The 19,318-nt window shown below is 39.0% G+C and overlaps 1 protein-coding gene across 4 annotated transcripts in view; it reads right to left on the reverse strand.

The window, feature by feature from the left end:
• Window positions 1-19,318, reverse strand: part of ZBTB44 (zinc finger and BTB domain containing 44) — a 59,459-nt gene that overhangs the window by 17,339 nt on the left and 22,802 nt on the right. For all 4 annotated transcript variants that reach the window (XM_010844707.1, XM_010844708.1, XM_010844709.1 and 1 more), the window contains exon 2: window positions 9,815-10,888. In XM_010844707.1, the coding sequence (XP_010843009.1) occupies window positions 9,815-10,832 (1,018 nt within the window). In that variant the 5' untranslated portion in view covers window positions 10,833-10,888. The remainder of the gene's footprint in view (window positions 1-9,814; window positions 10,889-19,318) is intronic.

Here is a 19,318-nt window from a genome sequence, read left to right on the forward strand (position 1 = left end):
CCCCGCTGCCGCCTCACCCTGCATATGCCTCTGCCTATCCGTCCTACTGGGTTTGTTTCTCTGGAGAACCCTAACAGTTTGTCTGTGCAGCGCTTGGGTGGTTTCTTCTAATTTATCTTCTGATTCAACAATTCTCTCTTCTGCTCAATTCAACCTGCTGCCAAAATATTTGATTAGCCATAGTTCCTTTGGGCTGGTTGTTTCTGACAGTGGTTATTGCCCTTGAAAACACCCTGGAGAAGACTGACTTGCTGAGGGGAGGATGAATGTGCCCTCTTCCAGAAAAGGTTTGTTTGCCTCTGTGAGGTTCCTGGAAGGTAGGCATTATCTAAACCAATTTACTGTTTTGAGATTCCTTGGCCTCACCTGCAAGGAACAAGCAAGACAGAAATCTGCAAGAGTTCTATCTATCATTCTCAGGGGTGCATTTTTTCCCCTTTTCATCTTTTAGGCAGCCCATTGCCAAGGTAGCGGTCTCCAAAGTTCCCCTGGAGTCTGAAGGAAGGTGAGCAGGTGTAGTCCTTGTGGTATGTGAACTCTGGGGCTCCTACTTCATGCATGCGCCTTCTCTAAGACTTTGCAGCTTCCATATGCTCTGGGTTGACCTCTGTCTCCCTCACCTTTAAGCTGATGAACCAAAGCCCATTGGTGTTTTGTCAAATGTCTAGGGAAAAACAGGTTTTAGTGCTCTGGTGAGTACTTACCTCTCCAGGTCAGACTCTTCCTTAAAATTAACCCTGATCATCTTTTCAAATACCTTAAAAGGTGACTTTAAAAAAAGGTATTTTTGTTTTCAATGGGAGGGTAGATCCAAACAATCTCGCCAGTTCTCATCAGGTGTTGAACTTGGTCGATGTCTCTACCACGTGCAGAAAGCTGTGCTGCCCCAACTGAACCAAGGAGCCTCTGCAGCTGTACACTCTTCTGGTGGCAGTGTTGTAACAAAAGCTAAAATGTACTAACTGTAACAGTTTGTACAACACCACATACACGTGAACATTTAATAAACATCATCTGTTAACAGACACGTAAGATTAAATCTCCTTTCAGTGAAAATTTAGAATCCAGCACCACTTCAGTTTTCCCTCTTGGAACACTTGAACCAGGTGACATCAGGAAATGAATACGCTTTCTACTTAAGTAAAATTCTCCTAAAAAACTAACCTAATCCCTTTTAAGGCATCCAAACTTTATTTAATCATTTGCACTACAAAATTTGTGCCAGAATTGTACTTTGCCTTGACTTCTTAAATATAGAACATTAAATATAACTTTTTCTTGTTTCTTGATGACTCAAGAACACCAACTGTTACACCTTGTTCCAAAACACTGACAGAGGCTTCTGAAAGGAGACAAGACCCTATGTGTTTACATTAATCCCCGACTGCACCTCTATTCCTCCTGCCCCCATGCTCTCTCCCTTACTGGTTTGTGTTTGGCATTTCAGTGCATGCCTTTTCTTTTTCTCTTTCCCTTACTGTCAAGACATTTATGCCTTTTCCCTATGCCTACTTATCCAACTTATTCCTGATCCTTCTCATTGGTTTTTAAACCAGATGTGGGTTGGAAGACCAGATTATGCTGCATTTTGTTTAAGAAAGAGCTCTTGTCAGTTTCTTCCCATTGTCACTTTTTCCTTTAAAGAAGAGGGAACTCTAACATTTCAATCTGTCCTAAGATAAAAACTGGAAAAGTCTTGGTATTTGGACCTGGTCACCATGGACACACACACAAATCTACTTTATAGTATTCTGCAGTTGTTCAGAATGCAGGCAACATTAAAGCTTTTAGGTAAAGATTTGCCAAAAAAACCAAAAAGCCTAGCGGTGTGATTTGGGCAGGCCACGAAGACTGACCTAACTGACATATGACCACCAGGCAAGGCAAGCTATAATACTTCAGGAGAGGGTGGGGTCATGGTGAGGTAGAAATAAAACCCACTGTGCTTCGGATTGATTCTGGTATTACCAAGAGTTTGCTTTAAAAGCTGGTCAAAAAGAACTAAAATGGAGAACAAGACATACCTAACAGATGGTCCCTCTTAAAACAAATCTACTTCCACATTCTAAAATATCTAAACCTTGGCCTCTGGATCCCTAACTTGATGGATAGTAAGGATGGAAAGTAAAACAAAGGGCACTCTCTTCTTGTCCGTGACACATTAAATGTGCCAAAAGCTAAAAATAAAAACCATTTCAAGCTAAATTAAGAGTTAAAACAGACTTTTAGAAATCTATCCATACTGTGGGCATTTTAACACATAGTGTTGTATCAGTTACACAACAATACACAAAAATAAATCTTGTAAATTTTTTTTTTCCTGACATGATGGTTTCTGCCCATCAATGCAAGTAATCATATTAATTGGAATGTTACTTGAACCGATTTAATAGTAGGATACACAGCATTTACTTTGTTGAGGTAATACTGATGTTTCTTAAATTATTAAAACAAAGTTTCCTTTCTAAACTATAAGAATTCTGCTCTCAGTGGTATGGGGATTAAGAATTCTGACTTACCAGCTTTATATGTTAAGGCTATCTTATCAAGAGAGAATACTCTCTTCTACCATTAAGGAGTGCTGTTCCATCAAAATGAGTCTTGTTTTTGCTAACCATTGTTTAAGTACTTAAGACGCTTAAAAAACCCTTCTGGTGGTGAGAAATAATCACAGTGGTCATTTACTACTGAGCATTTTCCATATGCCAGCCACTGCTCTACATGTGTTAAACACACCTTATTTCATACTTGTGAAAGAGAAACTGGCTTGACACTGACACGTTTTTCTATTGGACATAAAACAACCTCACAGAACACCAACATCAGACCCTGTCACACTGGTCTCAAACACATAACTTTTTTTAAGCACAGACAAAAACAAGGTTATTGTGCAATCATAAAAACTGAACCTCCCCTTGCAAAAGTAATGGATGTCCCTGCTGCTCTAGGTTCACTTTGGTCTGCATTCCTAGATCTCTGTTAAGATTCTCAGTCAGTCATCTGTGCTTTCTGACACCACCAGTCCCTGAGCAAACCTCACTTCCTTGAATCCTCCTTGCAAATACATAACACAAGCCCAAACCCTCTAGGTCCTTTCTAACACGTTCTTATAAAGAGCCCTGAAGCCCTCCACCGCCTCCCCCCACCAACCCCCTACAGTGTGTGATCTCCCTCCCACACTGCAAATGGGCACTGAATTCAACTTGCTGAATTACAGGTGGCTCCTGGTGGTCTCTGGCAACAGGGCACTGGCAGAGATGCAGGGCTCATGGACATCTGGCTGAAGTTCTTACTGCCTTGCATTGGAAACCTCGATAACAAAGTGTGTATCTAAAACTCCTTTTGAGGTGCAACCTGCCCTTTGGCTAGGAGGTAAGTTCATGCTGAATTGAGCTCAAATATTTCACTGAAGCCCTTTAGTATTGGGTTTATTGCGTTTTTCTAGAAAAAGGTGTCTGGAGAATATATGGGTTATCCAATTAGACTTGTCACTGTTCCCTGATGAAACTATTTTCTGACCTTCTAACACCTGCTCCTATAATCTATTGAGGGTTGACTCGCATCTACAAGAGGAATACACTGTAATGAGAGGATAGACACAGATAAGATCAGTCCCTATAAACTGGCCCTGGAGGCTGAGGTCAGAAAGACCACTGACTGGCAAAAACATTTCAAAACTTTATAAGGGATGACATATATGAAAATCTTGAGAATATAATGTAAAATGACTGACGTCAGTCAGAAAAGACTACACACTGCTGCTCTCATTTATAGGAAATACCCACCACAGGCAAATCCATACCGACAGTGTATAAGCAGTTATCTGGGACTAGGGGTGGGTCCTGGAGAGAGGGATTGCAGGGTTTCTTTTGGGGGGATGACTATACAACTCTGTGAACATACTAAAACTCACTATAGTATAAACTTTTAATTGGTGAATTTTATGATATTTGTTGTATTTCAATAAAGATGTTTAAAAAAATCTTATAAGGACCTGACTTCAAGTTTGTCTTCGTGTCCTGAGAATTGGTTTGCTTAGTTTCAAATGCCCAGAACCAGATTTTGTCTGATCCCTGGCCTCTGTAACTGGAAATAAAAAATTACACAAGCATTATTCTTGTGGACTGCTACAGTTCTCATGAGGTGTCTCAATCTGAAATTGCATCTCTCTCTGGCCAAACATCTGCTTCCTTCATGCTTTCTCTGTAACTAACACGTTACACTTATCTCTCAGCTGACTCAATTTCACCAAGGACAATTCGGAGTTGGAAATAGCCATTTGTGGGGAGCTTCAGGCATGAACAAGATCGTTCATTTGTGATACATCAACACTGTACCAACACTGCAGCAGGGACTTCAAGAGGTACCCCCATGGATGCTGCTGGTGTATGGTCCTCCTGGCACTGACACAACCTTGGTTAAGACAGGGACAAGAACAAAGCACTGAGGTACACTTTTAAACACCTTCAAATGAGCTATCAGTTGTTTATTGTTTACTTTTAAGGCAGACTGAGGCTTCCTCATGCTAAAGAGCTACGTTATAATGGCAGAAGAAAAATGAGCAGATTCTGTATTCCTGACTAGGAAATAGCAACTATTTCTCAAGTAATAGGACCACACATTACACTGATGTTGCTTTGAAAAAACCCCATAAGCATGACCTTTTAAAAACACAGACTCTCCAACATCCCCATCATCCACAAACGTTAAGAGAATAAATGGAATTCTAAAACTATATTTATCAAAGCACTTAAAAACCCTCAAACTTCCACAGTCCTAAGTACTGCCAAGAGTCTTGATGGCAATAAGATAAATCATCTCTAAGATCCACAAGGTGACCCCTTATGTAGTAACAGTACATTCCTTTTTCAGGTGGGAATTTTGGTTTAAATCTTAGGTGCTACCTGATTACTAACTAATACAATTAAATACTACAATGATATTCCAGGTTTATTACAAACACAGAAGAGCCTATGAATGATTTAAAGTCTGGAGTTTTGGTCTTCTGGAAAAGATGGCACCAGAGAAAACTTTCCACTGGTATCTATAGAAAGGAACTGATAGGTTGCTAACCACTGGTTCAGCAGTAACAGTTCGAGGGGACATTCATTGGATTCTTTCAAGTTTCTAACTTGAAAGACATCACATCCTTCTGACTCCTGTACATCCATTCCCTCTAAGGAATTCTCCAGAAGATAATGACCTCAAAAGTGGACAGCTCCTACCCAAGATGGCAAAATCAGATTAATTTTCTGACTCTTTAGTACTCTTCTCTTTACTATTAATCATTCCTATTAAAGCCAATACGATCTTTCATCTTCATCCTATTGTTTCTGACCTCCTAAGATCTTCTTCTGCCACTTAAGAAAAAACCTCTTGTACCCCCACCCCAGACCACAGTCACTAATATGAATTTAACAGATTGTTGGATCTATTATCCTCCATCTGACCCTGCTGACAAAAATTTAATAACTGTTCTTTTAAGCACCACAGAAGGTAGATTCCTTTATAGGCAACATTATATATCATATTCCAGCCTTCAGCCACAGAGAAATGGACCCTGACCTCAAATCAACATGCTTCTGCTGCAATTACAATCCTAAAAGCAAGACCTGTTCAGTCAGAAAGACCAGAATCCTGGGACCATCCCAATTATGATAGCCAGTTGGTTCTCTTCAGAGACACTTGAGTCTGACTTGCAGAAACTGTTTAACTCCATTCAAAGAATCTGTCCATTTTGGCGGGGGGGGAGGACCAAAACTGCCTCACTCCTGCTGCAGTGACCAGTTCTTATACTTTCAATATGCCCACTACTAGAACACTACTTCTATGTGGACACGGGGTTGACGCAAGCTTGCTGCACACTAACTTATCCTGTACAGTTAGCTAATTGTTAGGGATTTTCAGATATTCAAACCACCATCTCAATGTGTTCACTCCAGGTGTATTCCTGGCAGTCTTGCTGGAGAGCACTGACATACAACAGACAGTTAAGACTATCATTACTTTACGGTTATGGAAACCTAGTGAGGCTCAGTGACTTGTTCAAGTCACACATCTGATAAGTGGCAGAAACTGAGAGCAGATTCTAGACCTGCCTGACTCCAAGTCCTCAACTTTTAATCATTTCCCCATACTGCATATACGCTCAGTGTTGCAAATTCCTCCATCATTCTAACTGCTCACCTCAACAAGTTTATCTATTCACTACTGCTACCAAGAAACTGTCAAACTATTTCTCAATCTTAACTGACCCTCGTAACAATCACTTCTCTTTTAATGGCAGATTTTAGAGTTTAGAGTCCTTCTCACTTAAACAAATTTCACTGAATTTCACTTTTCGTAAGGTGTTTAGTGTATACATTTGGAGTTAACAGGGGTAGCTGAGAGTAATTAGTGAGTTTGCTCTGAAGGTAAAGAAAAGACAACTCATTTGGATTATTTGATTATATATATTCAGATCAGAGTTCTTCTGTACATCTGATTTGTAACAGAATCTACATTTGTTATAGTATATACTGGAAATTATTCTTAGATAACGGAAAGGCTTATTGTACTTATGGTCCTAACCCCTCTGTTTAATTGTGTTAATAATATATTAAGGCAAAGGCTGAACTGATTAGGTATACTCGAGAGTGATTAAAATAAGGCTATTTCACATAGCTAGTCAGCAAGATGTTCAGTTATATTAGTATTTGGTTCCTAAGTTCTCAGATAAATAATTAATAGTATTAATAATTACCTATTAGTTCACGATTTAGAAGGTACAAAGGTGTTTTCAAGATTAAAGATGTCAGTTATTTAACAAAAACCGGGTTATACTGACACATAGCTAGGATCTCCTGCCATCAAATACATTATTCAACGTGTGGTTGTCTGGAAAGTACAAAAGTATCTTGACCCAACTTTAGAAATATTATCTTTAATAGGTATTGTGGGAAGAACTGCATTCTTCCCCATCCCCGAGGCATTCTTAAGCCCTAACATCCAATACCAGTAAATATACTCTTACTTGGAAACAGGGTCGGTCTCTGCAGAGACCTAGGTAATTACCATTACCTAGAGTGTGTGAAGGAAATGGCAACCCACTCCAGTATTCTTGCCTAGAGAATCCCATGCGCAGAGGAGTCTGGTGGGCTACAGTCCACAGGGTCGCCAAGAGTCGGACACAACTTAGCGACTAAACAACAACAACAGAGTATATGGTCACCTCTACCTAGCTGTGGTAGACAATGCTAGTTGCAAACAATATCCATTCTCCTACAGTTTTGTGAGGTGGTTTCATACCTAACTAATATACAAGTTAGAAGAGATCATACTGTAGTAGGGTGGGCCATAATCTAATGACTGGTGTCCTGAGGAGGGAGATCTAGCAGGAAGGCCCAGAAGGATGACGGCAGAAAGTGGAGACATACAGCTAAACTCTGAGGCCCATCAGGAGTGTTAGTGACTGTCAGCAGCTAGAAAGGAGCAAAGAAAGATCGTTCCCTACAGACCTGCCAGCACCTTAAGTTCAGAGTTCGGCCTTCTGAACTTCGAGAGAATACAATTCTGCCGTTTGAAGTCTGCAGTGGCTGGTGTGGCAACCCTGGGAAACTCATGTTGTGCATCAGAATCTAAGAACTTAACAACGTCAACACGGCCTTCATGATTCTCCAACCTTGGAGAAATCCTCTTCACTCATCTCCGTTGGCTTTCCTTCTCTCCCTTATTATTTCTCAAGGAGCAGTTCTCTGGTTCTGGCTCTTACAAACACATTTTCCTGTTGAGAGTCAATGTGTCCCTGCTAAAAGTGCTAAAGTGGTCACCTCCAGTCCTGACCTCAAGGGCTCTGAGGCATGTTGCCTGGTCATCACCCAAGCACAGTTCACAAGAACTGACCTTGCTGAGTTAACTCTTAAACTGGGCTTCTACCTCCTCCCAATGACTTTCACAGTAGTTATGGTATTTAACAGAGTCCTATCAAGTGCATGTGAAAAGTTGACTCATTGGAAAAGACTCTGATGCTGGGAGGGATTGGGGTCAGGAGGAAAAGGGGATGACAGAGGATGAAATGGCTGGATGGCATCACCGACTCGATGGACATGAGTCTGAGTGAACTCTGAGAGTTGGTGATGGATAGGGAGGCCTAGCGTGCTGCGATTCATGGGGTCGCCAAGAGTCGGACACGACTGAGCGACTGAACTGAACTGATCAAGTGTATGATTACCATTATTTTTTGCACCATTAAGAAAGAAAAAGTAACTGTAAAGATTATTAATTGTAAAGCATATCTGAATTTAGAGATAATAAAATGTAAAAAACTGTGACTTATAATGACAATAATGTTATCTCTTTTTCTAGTCATCCATGAACCTGACTTTCTTATTCCTCAAACCACATATTCATTAACATCAGGTAGTAATGATTCTTCCTTTACAAAGTTTCTTCATACCCATTTTCTTTACAGTATGACTTCAAGTATCTTCTTTAACACAAAGACAACTGTACTGTAACTGGCTTTTGGACTGTCTCTCCCCAGCCAACCCCCTATGAATTCGACCAATATCAAATTTTCCTAAAATATCTGAAAATATTTTTTCATTCCATTTAAGGTAGACTCCTTATTACCACTAGGATACAACCCAAGCTTACTTGGCCTAGCTGTGGTAGACACTGCTAATTGCAGACAATATCTATTCTATAATTTTGTAAGGCAGTTACATACCCAACATACATATATATGTATATAGCCCCAGATCATCTTGCAGCTAGGAAAGGCCATGCATGTGACATCATCTGGCAGTTCTTTTGAGAGTTCTAGAAACATTTTCCATACAAGCATTACCCCTTTCTAAAATACAAGGCTAAAGATGAAGCAAAAAACCTACAACCACGAAGTAATAAGTATACATCTGACAAACTAAAGATGGTGGACTGCAAAAACACAAGGGGCCCAGGTCACTGTAGAGCCACTATACTACTCCTGGACTTTCTATTTCTGAACATTTTATGCAATAAAAAAAAAAAATCCTGTTTGGTTTAAGCCACTTTGAAGGGATTGTTGTATGTAGTTGAATGCAATTCTAACTGAAACTAGCATTTGAGGCTTTTCAAACATGTTCTCAACCACTCATTTTTCTTCTTTCCCATTATAGTCTATACTTGCAGGTTTTCATGCTTTATTCACATCACTGTGCTTTGAATTCACTGCTTTATCAAACATGCAGTGAATGTTCTTCCACACCTCTGAGCTTCTATACATTTTCAAAGGAATGTTATTCCCTCGCTTGGGTAAACTCCTACTTATTACGTAAGATCCAGCTCAAACATGCAGTGTTAACTTGATCTTTCCTGTGTGAGCCTGTCACACTGTTTATACCTCTGGCCTAGTTTTAATTGCTGACTTACTCATCTGCTTTCTCAATTAATGGTGTTAACTCCTCGGATGCAAGCACTGTCATTTTCATCATATATCCCCCCAAGTTTGGCACATGGTTAAGTTTTTAATAAATAATTTTAATAAAGAATAAAACACGAATTGCATTTTTTAAAACTGGTACTTTTTGTACTGAAAGTAATTCACAATTCATTAGTATGTGAACTGTGCCATAATATATGTGTCCCATGAGATACTGTTCAACTACTTTCTTTCTACTCATGTGTAACTTACCAAAATATATGGTAGGACTGATAGCACCTAAAAAATCCCAGTTACCATGTTTTATTCTTCTTAATATTTCCTATAGGATACAGCACAAAACTTATCTAGTAAGCACTTAAAAATGCCTTCCCATACTTTATAGAATCATGGAAAACACAGAAGACACGATACCTATGGAGGAAGACTGGGGACTAATCAGAAGGTCCTCTTGCACTTGCTCACTTCCTGGCACTGTCTGCTGATCACTCAGTGAACTCTGAGACGCACTGACAGGCTGGGATACTTCCTCATGGACCTCCTCGTCACTTAGCCTTTCCACTTTGACCCGGACATCTTCCTCGGCACCCAGAGGCAAGGCAGTTTTTGTGCTCTCGCAAGTCACATAATCAGTCATTCTTCTCCCTGTCTCAGATGGGCCAGGTAATTCTAAAGTCCGGGTATTTTCTGCTTGCTTAACCTTATCAGGCTGATTCCTTCGATCAATTCCAAAAGGAAAAGTCCAGGGAAAAGCTAGAGAAGAGTCAACTGGTTGATTTCTATTTTCTGAATAGGAAGTTGAAGAATTCAACACCTGGGGAGAACTTGTTTGTGTGCTGCACTTTACAGGACTTTCAGGAGACATAACAATGTAGCTTTTGCGCTTTCTCCGTGATTCTCGGCAGACAGGGATGGTTCTTTCTACCACACTGCACTCTGAAGACACTGGAGAAATGCTTCCATCTCGAGACGTAAAATTGCAGTTAGAGTTATTTTCTTGTCCAGCATCCAGACCCTTTTCTGGTTGGCTGTTGGGTGTATTCCATAAAATGCTTGATTTCATGAACTCTGAGCAGGTGCTAGCAACACTGAACATTTGCATATAGCTGGCTGCAGCTAGAACATCAATGATATTTTCTGTGTTAATTGACAGAGTAGCTGTGTACGCATACTCTAAAAGGGGTATAAAGCCAGTCACTGTAACATGATGCAAATCCAACACATTCTTGTTCTCATCTTCTGCTTGGCCTACAAGTTTGGTGCGAAAGAAATCACTGCAAGCTGCTAATACCACCTTATGTGCCCGGAAGATTTTGTCCTGGACACGAATAGTGATATCACAAAAATGTCCATCATTTCGAAGCATATTTAGCTTTCCAAGCATTTCCTGGCTGTGGGAAGAGGAGCTATGAGTAAATGTTTTCACACCCATCTTTCCCTTCCTCTTCTATAGATGCTCTTCAAGGATGCAAATGAATCAGAAATGTCCTAAAAGATACATAAAATAAGCATTAATTAATGGATCAGTAGCTGAAATACAAGGTGATTGAGATTGTTTTCATGAGGCCACCATGCTAAATAGAAAGGTGAAAGATGGCCAGGGGAAAGTCCAAGGAAAGAGCTATGTTAAAATAGACTCCCAGCGCCTGCTCCCTGAAGCATCCTCCCAGAGGAGTCCGGGTGCTCACGTCACATGCACAGCTTACACAAGACGAGTCCCTATAACTGCCACTGCTTGCAAACCACATGCCAGATAATGTTCAAATGCATCACATTTCATAATTTGATTGTCATGATGTCTCTACTAATAGGTACATTTTATTGCTGTTGAAGAGAAAAGGGCTGGCTAACTACCTTGAAGAAATCAAAAGTTGTTAAGTTGCAGACCCAGGGTTCAAATCCAGGCAGGCTGGCCCCAGAATCTGCACCCTAAACCTCAATGCTTTATCCTGCCTCTTTTAGGACATGAGATGAGTAAGTACAAGTGGCCAAGAGTCTAGGTCTTAGAATGTAATAGGTCTGCATTCTTTCTTCAACAATTCCTCCAAGGTTGTTATAAGAACTAAATGAAACATGCGAAGTACATGCTTAAGCATGGTATTTGGCACTTTGTGAATGCGCAACAAGAGAAAAGTGACTGCTTTTTATGTTACTAACACAACAAAACCACATTTCTGGAAGGAAATTTATAAAACAAATGTTTAAAATCCGACACTTGATTGGGTTTTTCCTTAAAAAAAAAAAAAAAAAGACTGATTTGCCTTTATCAGATTTTACATTTACTAAAAATTAAGAAAACTGACATTCTTAAATACTTTTAATTTCTAAAATCTAATAATACTTCTAAATACTAGTTTATAGTACTTTCCCCTTAAACTGTTGTGAAAGGGAAGTCGCTCAGTCGTGTCCGACTCTTTGCGACCCCAAGGACTGTAGCCTACCAGGCTCCTCCATCCATGGGATTTTCCAGGCAAGAGTACTGGAGTGGGGTGCCATTTCCTTCATCCACTACGTGAAGTCAGGGAGGCTTATATTAGCCCCTTGATAAAGATAAGAAAGATAATGCTCAGGGAAGTTAAGTGACTAACAAATGATAACCGAAGCTAAGATCTGAGTCTTTTTACTGTTTGATCACAGTACTTTTCCAATATGAAAACACATAGCTATTATTTTATCTAAGATAAATAACCTTTAAAAGAAAGTACTAAAAGACAAAACAAAGCATATTCGGGGAAATATTTTTTGTAAGCCATCTTTAGATAAAGAAGTTTCAAATACCTCAAAATTAGAGCTACCAGTTTTTAAAAAAATGATGTTTAAAAGTTGATGAATATTTAATTGACCTGGGAAAATGTGTGGTTCTGAGCATTAAATAATGCACAATCACTAAATACAGTGAACTCAATAGTAGTAGTTATGTGTTTAGTGAAAAATATCAGAGTACACAGACAATAACCATCTTTGTGAAATATATACATATGTGTATGTATTTGTACACACCGACACACAAACAGAGTAAGAGAACATAAGATCTTAATTAGAGATTCATGGATTCACTAAGGGGCCATGATCTTCTTGAAATTGTACACAGAAAGATGTCTGCATGCATAGATGGTAGCTTCTTCATATTTATGCAAAACATATGGGTATTTTTTCTTTTTCACATTAAACATTTTTTTTTCTTTTAAAAAGCACCGTAATAGGGCTTGAGGCTTCCCAGGTGGCTCAGTGGTAAAGAACCCATCTGCCAATGCAGGAGACCTGGGTCTGATCCCTGGATAGGGAAGATCCCCTAGAGGAAGACATGGCAACCCACTCCAGGATTCTTGCCTGGGAAATTCCATGGACAGAGGCGCATGGCAGGCTACATGCTATGGGGTAGAGAGTTGGACGCATCTGAGCATGCACACACATACTAAGGCTTCAGTTTCTCCTGGTTTGGACCCCGAAAGTCATGCAGAGTAGGCCTTTTTCTTTCCCCTTGAAAAAGCTTTCAAAAACTGAAGATGGCAGTCACATTTCTTTCCTAAGGTTCTCTTCTATAAGCTAAACATCCCTTGTCCCTCTAAGTGCCTCTTAAAATTTAATGAATATCCTTGCTCTGCGCAACAATCTCCACTTCCCATATTCCCTTAAGACTGGTTCAAAGAGTTGCATACAAATTGACAGGTATGGCAGAATTATAACTTAAGCATAACTTTATTATCTTTACCTTCCTTATCTCAGCACAGATAAGACTAAACTGGGTATTGGGATGGTGAAGCCATACTACTGATTTTGTTTACACTAATGAAAACTTAATAATTGACTTATTAGATGTGAGGAACTTTATTATGTAAGAGAGGAACACAATTACAAGTAAAACATTGTCCTTTACCTCATTAAGCTTACAGTCTTTATGAAAATGACATATGTACTTAATTAAGACTACACAGCTAGTGCTACATGAAAGCAAACAATGAAACTTTTCATTCTGAGTGTGCAAGGCAGAAGAAGAATCACAGAGGGCAGGGCCTCATGAAAGAACTCTGCAGGTGATAAAGCAAACAGGAGCACCAAGCTCTCGTGGGACCTCACACGAGCTCAGTGAGTGCTCACCATCCTGACATGCCTCGGGTGCACTGTACTGGCCAACTGTTGTTAATGGCACTGTAAAGTGAAGTCGCTCAGTCGTGTCTGACTCTTTGTGACCCCATGGACTGTAGCCTACCAGGCTCCTCTGTCCACGGGATTTTCCAGGCAAGAATACTGGAGTGGGTTGCCACTTCCTTCTCCAGGAGATCTACCCGACCCAGGGATTAAACCCAGGTCTCCCTCATTGTAGGCAGATGCTTTACCATCTGAGCCACCAGGGAAGTTACTCTAAATGTGAGGATGCAGAGGTCAATGTTAGTTCAAACATCAATCCATTACATAAACAACCCCTTTGAATGTTCTTTGTAGGTAAATGTACATGTGAAGGGGAAATAATTTTTAAAAAGACATTCTGATGATTTCCAGCTGAATAGATACAAATAATCCACTGAATATTCTAATATAAGAGGACCAAATGATCAATCTAAGAATCTTCTTGGTCTGATAACACAATAAATGGCATAAAACCTTGTGCCAAGACAGCCAGGTAAGGCCACTGAAACAATTAACTTAACCACATCAAAGGTAACAGTTCAAACATAAACCTGCTCCATTCTACTTTCCCAAAGACAAGTAATCGTAAGACACCAAGCAGCTAGGATTGATCTAACCAAAGTATTATTCAACATACTTATTGATTTCTCTCTCATAGGAATGAGATGAAGAGGAAAAAAAATGGGAAGGTTTTACATTAAGTTTTTTGTTCATTTGCTACACCCCAGTAAACTGGCTTCTTTAAAAAGCCCAGCCATCAAGAGCACTTAGTTTGATGGAGATCACATGGTTCAGGCAGGAACATGCCTTCAAGCAAGTGACACTCATAATCCAGGGACCATGTGCATGAACAAAGGTGTGAAGGCAAGAAATCAAATAGTGTATTTGGAGACCATGTGCAACGGGATTTTGAAAACATCTCAATCGCAATTTGGGTGGAGGTTCCAAACAACAGATACTACCATTTCAAAGTGAGGTGCAAGGCAACCTATGCAAGGAGGTAAAGAGTTAAATATCAGAAAACAAGTCCTGTGGAGAGAGACCAGTGTGTTTTGAGTTCCAAACCCTTTCCCACTCCCTTCTACTCCCCTGTAAGGGAAAGGAGTTGAGGCAAGTTTGCCCTTTGTTTTAGGTCTATGCAAAATGTGTCACACTTGAAACAAATCTAAAGGATACAAGTCTGATTTAAACTCTAGCCAAGACTAGGAAGTATGCTTACCACCTCCCAACAGTAAATAAAAGCAATACCTGGAGTGGCAAGGATCCTCTGGAGCCCCAGCCCTGGGTGCACGCCCTGTTCTGCTGTGTGTCACTGTGGGACCTTAGGCAAGTCACTAGACTGCACCTTCATTTCTTCAGCAGTGAGACAGGGTAAGACAACCTACCTCAGAGTTCTGAGGATTAACTGGCCTGATACATGTGAAGTGCTTTTAACAGTACTCAGCATGAAATAAATGCTACAGAACACCAGTCCTGGTGCTGCTGCTACTGTTATTAGAGACCTTTCTTCTTACTCAATCCTGTGCCTCTCCCAATCCTTGATGGGCCTGAAACCACAGTCACCAAATACGGAAGAATAAAAAGGCAGAGGGGAAAAACAGAAAGAAAAAGGAAGCCAAACAAATCTCTTTCCACTGCAGACCTGTAGTAGGCCTGCGGTGGGCAAATAAGAAAACCTATAACTTTGAATTAAGTTTATTAGTTCTTGAAAATAATGTTTCTATTCCCTAAAAGTGACCAGAAAAATTATGATAACTTGCCCTTCAAGGAATTGGAGGGAGTACTAACCCTACAGAACAAATTTATATGTATGGTGGAAGACAAAAATAAAATAAATTCTAAGTATCTTCTGCAAATCATGTTTGTACAACGTAATGGTTACACACATATGGTACACAGCATAATAAAGATGGAGGTATGGGATGGGAGGAAGATGAAGATTAGACTGGGAAATGCCAGATATAATTTTGTTCCCCTCCTATATTCTCATTAAAACCAATCAAGGACAGAAAAGAAAGTTTCTGATGTTTCTGAGTTTAAGATGCCTCCAACAGGAATATCCAGGTGGAATTTACATACGAAAATGTCTGTACTCGTTGACTGTGTTTAGTAGCAGATGCAACACTGGGACCTTTAGATACAACCCAGCAACTCCCACCCGCCGAAAAGAATAGAAAACATGTCCATACAGAAACGTATGGACATACATTCACAGAGCATAGCAGTATTATTCATAATATTCAAAAAGTGAGAACAATCCAAATATCTACCATGATAAATGGACAAATAAAATGTGGTATATTTATACAATGGAATATTATTTCACAACAAAGAAATTAAGTACTGATATATGCTACAACATGGATAAAATCTGAAAACATGCTACATGAAAAGGCCAGTTACAAAGGGCTACATTATTGTATGATTCCATTTATAGGCAATGTTCCAAACAGGCAAATCTATAAAGACAGAAAGTAAATGAGTGGTTGCCTATGGTTGGGGGGGCAGTAGGGGAAATTTGGGGTTAACAGCTAAGGGATTCAGGGATTTTTTTTTTAGATAACAGAAAATGGTCTAAAATTGATACACAAATCAGCAAATACACTAAAAGTCACTGAACTGTACACTTTAAATGGGTGAATATGTAGGGTATGGTATACTAATTTTAAAATCTAAACCTAGGATTTAAGAAGTTCAACACACCTAAACAAGATAAATTCAAATAAGTCCATGCTCAGATACAAACTGCTGGAAACAAAAAGACAAAGGGAAAAATCTTAAAAGCAGTAAGAAGGGAATGACTCCCTACTTATAAGGGGAAAATAATTCAAATAATGGAGTACTTCTCATCAGAAACCATGAGGTAAGAAGGAAGTGACACAACACTTTCTAAGTACCCAAATAAAGAACAGCCAACCAAGAACACTACAGCCAACAAAAATACCCTTCAGGAAGAAGGAGAAAATCAACGCATTCTCATGTGAATGAAAACTAGAGAATCGGCTGTTGTCAGCAGATTCACTCACAAAGAATAAGTTCAGATTGCTCCTGAAATGAAAGGAAGAATAATGAAAAGTAAAAACATATAACTGAGTCTTTGAACTGTGCAACTCCACTCATATGTGGGTGTTTATCCAACAGTGAATACTACAATACTACTGGGTCTGTGGTTGGCTGAATTTGAAGATGTGGAACCGTGGATACAGAGGAACTATCAGATTCGAAGGGCTGACTATAACTTATACACAGATTATCTACTCTGCAGAGAGTCAGCTCAGTGCCCCTAACTGCTGCCGTGTTCAAGGGTCAACTGTACAGGTTATAGTCTTCCCTCTTCCTCTGACTTTTCTAAATTATGTTTCACATAATTGAAGCAAAAACTATCCTAATGCTGATGTGATTCTCAAAGTATGTAAAGTAAATATTTAAGACAATTATAAACAGGGGAGTGTAACTTCAAAAGAGGGAAGCCTTCACTCAGACTGATACTGTACTGCCATCAGGGGACTGTGATAAGTTATTTACGTACATATAATACCTAGCGCAGATGCAAAATAATATGTAAAAAGACATGCCCTCAAAACACCAAGGATAGATCAAAATGAAATTTTCAACAAGGTACAATAAGCAACAGGAAGGCAGGAAAATAATAGAAACAAAGAACAGAGGGAACAAACAAAAACAAAAATAAAAGGGTCTACTTAAGTCTCAACATATCAATAATTTCCTTGAATGTACACAGTCCAAATAAAAACAACTAGAAGACAAAGATTGGTAGGATGGGTATTTTAAAAACATGAACCAACTACATGCTATCCATAAGACATTCATTTCAAAATAATGATATAAGGAGGTTTAAAGTATTATAAAACGATGCAAAAAATACAGAATTATACTGTCCAATGAAGGAACTGCCAGTCACATGTGGTAATTTTAATTTAAATCAATTAAACTAAATTGAAAATTCAGCTCCTCAATCACACTAGACACATTTAAATTAATATGCAAAAAAAGCACTTGTACTGAATTAGTAATGTGCACGTATCACTTTAAAAAAAGTTCTCCAAAACTCTATTATAAATGAAAATGCCCACATTCTCAGTTACTTAACTAATCTGCAGTTAATAAAGGTTTTTTTATATTGTGGCAAAATAAAACAAAATTTGTCATTTTAAAGTGTACAGTACAGGGCTTTAAGGACATTCACGCTGTTGTTCAACCATCACCAGTATGTCCAGAACTTTTCATCATTCCGAAATGACAGTATCCATCAAACAATAACTCCTCACTCCTCATTCTCCACTCTCTACCAGACTCTGGCAGCCAACCTTCTAATTCTCTATGAATTTTCCTACTCTAGGTACATCATATAAGTGGAAGCATCAAATAGTTGTCCTTTTGCAACTGGCTTATTTCATTTAGCACAAAGTCTTCATCCACTCTGTAGCATGTACCAGAATTCCCCTCCTTTTTAAAGACTGTATAATATCCCATTGTATATTTTATTTACATATTCATCCTCTGCTTAACTAATGAAAGCACGATCTATTTACAAATTCGAAGAATCTCCAGGTAGAGATCAATCTTAGAGGTCATTTAGTTCCATAGCTTTCTAATACTTAAATCATTTGACACAAATTATCACAACTGTAAAATTCTGTATCATCTTAAGAGTGGCTACCACTTTAAGCTGTTCACATTTCTCTTTTCCAAGTTGGAAACTACCACCAGTATTTTAATTTAGCCATGGCACATATGACAGAGGATATTCACATGTATGATACACCTCCATGGGCAAGGGCAGATTTTAAAAACTGTGTTCAATATATGTTAACATAAAATTTACCATTGTAACCATTTTAAATTTTCAGTTCAGTGGCATAAAGTTCATTCACACTGCTGTGCAGATAGCACCATTACCTATTTCTAAAATTTTGTCATTGACAAGGATTGATTTTGACAACACTCAAAAGAACTGCAGAGAACAAAAGCATTACAGACTTTACTTTGGCATGATAGTCCCAAAAGAATCTTACAAAGTGTGTAAGAAATAAGCTCATCATTTAAATATATCAAGAAACTTCATTTTATATAAAGAAAGTATGTTCAATTTCATTTTTAAAAATTGAGCTTTATTTAATAAGAAGGAATCCTGATTTTATTTTTCTGATTCTCTACTCCACAGGCAATATTAAAAAAGCAGCACATAGGTAGGTAAAATTTACAGAATCACACTGTACGTTACTACAAATTTTTTCATGGAATCATTCATGCTTATAGGCAATATGGACATGCAATTGACACCTAGCTGACTCATCTATTTTATTAAAAATTTATTCATGGATAGAATAAAACAGAAGTAACCATGATAATCACAAACACATAAATAATTCACAATTGCCACAACTGTTAGTGGTACTGTACATTAGTAATGGTTCTATACAATAGCTCTAGCTTTAACTCACAACTGACTAACAGCAATCACAAAACCTCTGGTAAAGAGATAACCAGTGCAAGTTCGATGCATGAAGCAGAGCACTCAAAGCCAGTCTCTGGGACAAAACAGAGGGATAGGGTGGGGAGGGGATGGGTTCAGGATGGGGGGACACATGCACACGTGTGGCTAACTCATGTTGATGTATGGCAAAAACCACCATCAGTTCAGTTCAGTTCCGTTCAGTCGCTCAGTCGTGTCCGACTCTTTTCGACCCCATGAATCGCAGCATGCCAAGCCTCCCTGTCCATCACCAACTCCTGGAGTTCACTCAGACTCACGTCCATCGAGTCAGT

Source organism: Bison bison, unplaced genomic scaffold (assembly GCF_000754665.1).
Source record: "Bison bison bison isolate TAMUID 2011002044 unplaced genomic scaffold, Bison_UMD1.0 scf7180017864205, whole genome shotgun sequence".
In the NCBI taxonomy this organism is placed as follows: domain Eukaryota; kingdom Metazoa; phylum Chordata; class Mammalia; order Artiodactyla; family Bovidae; genus Bison; species Bison bison.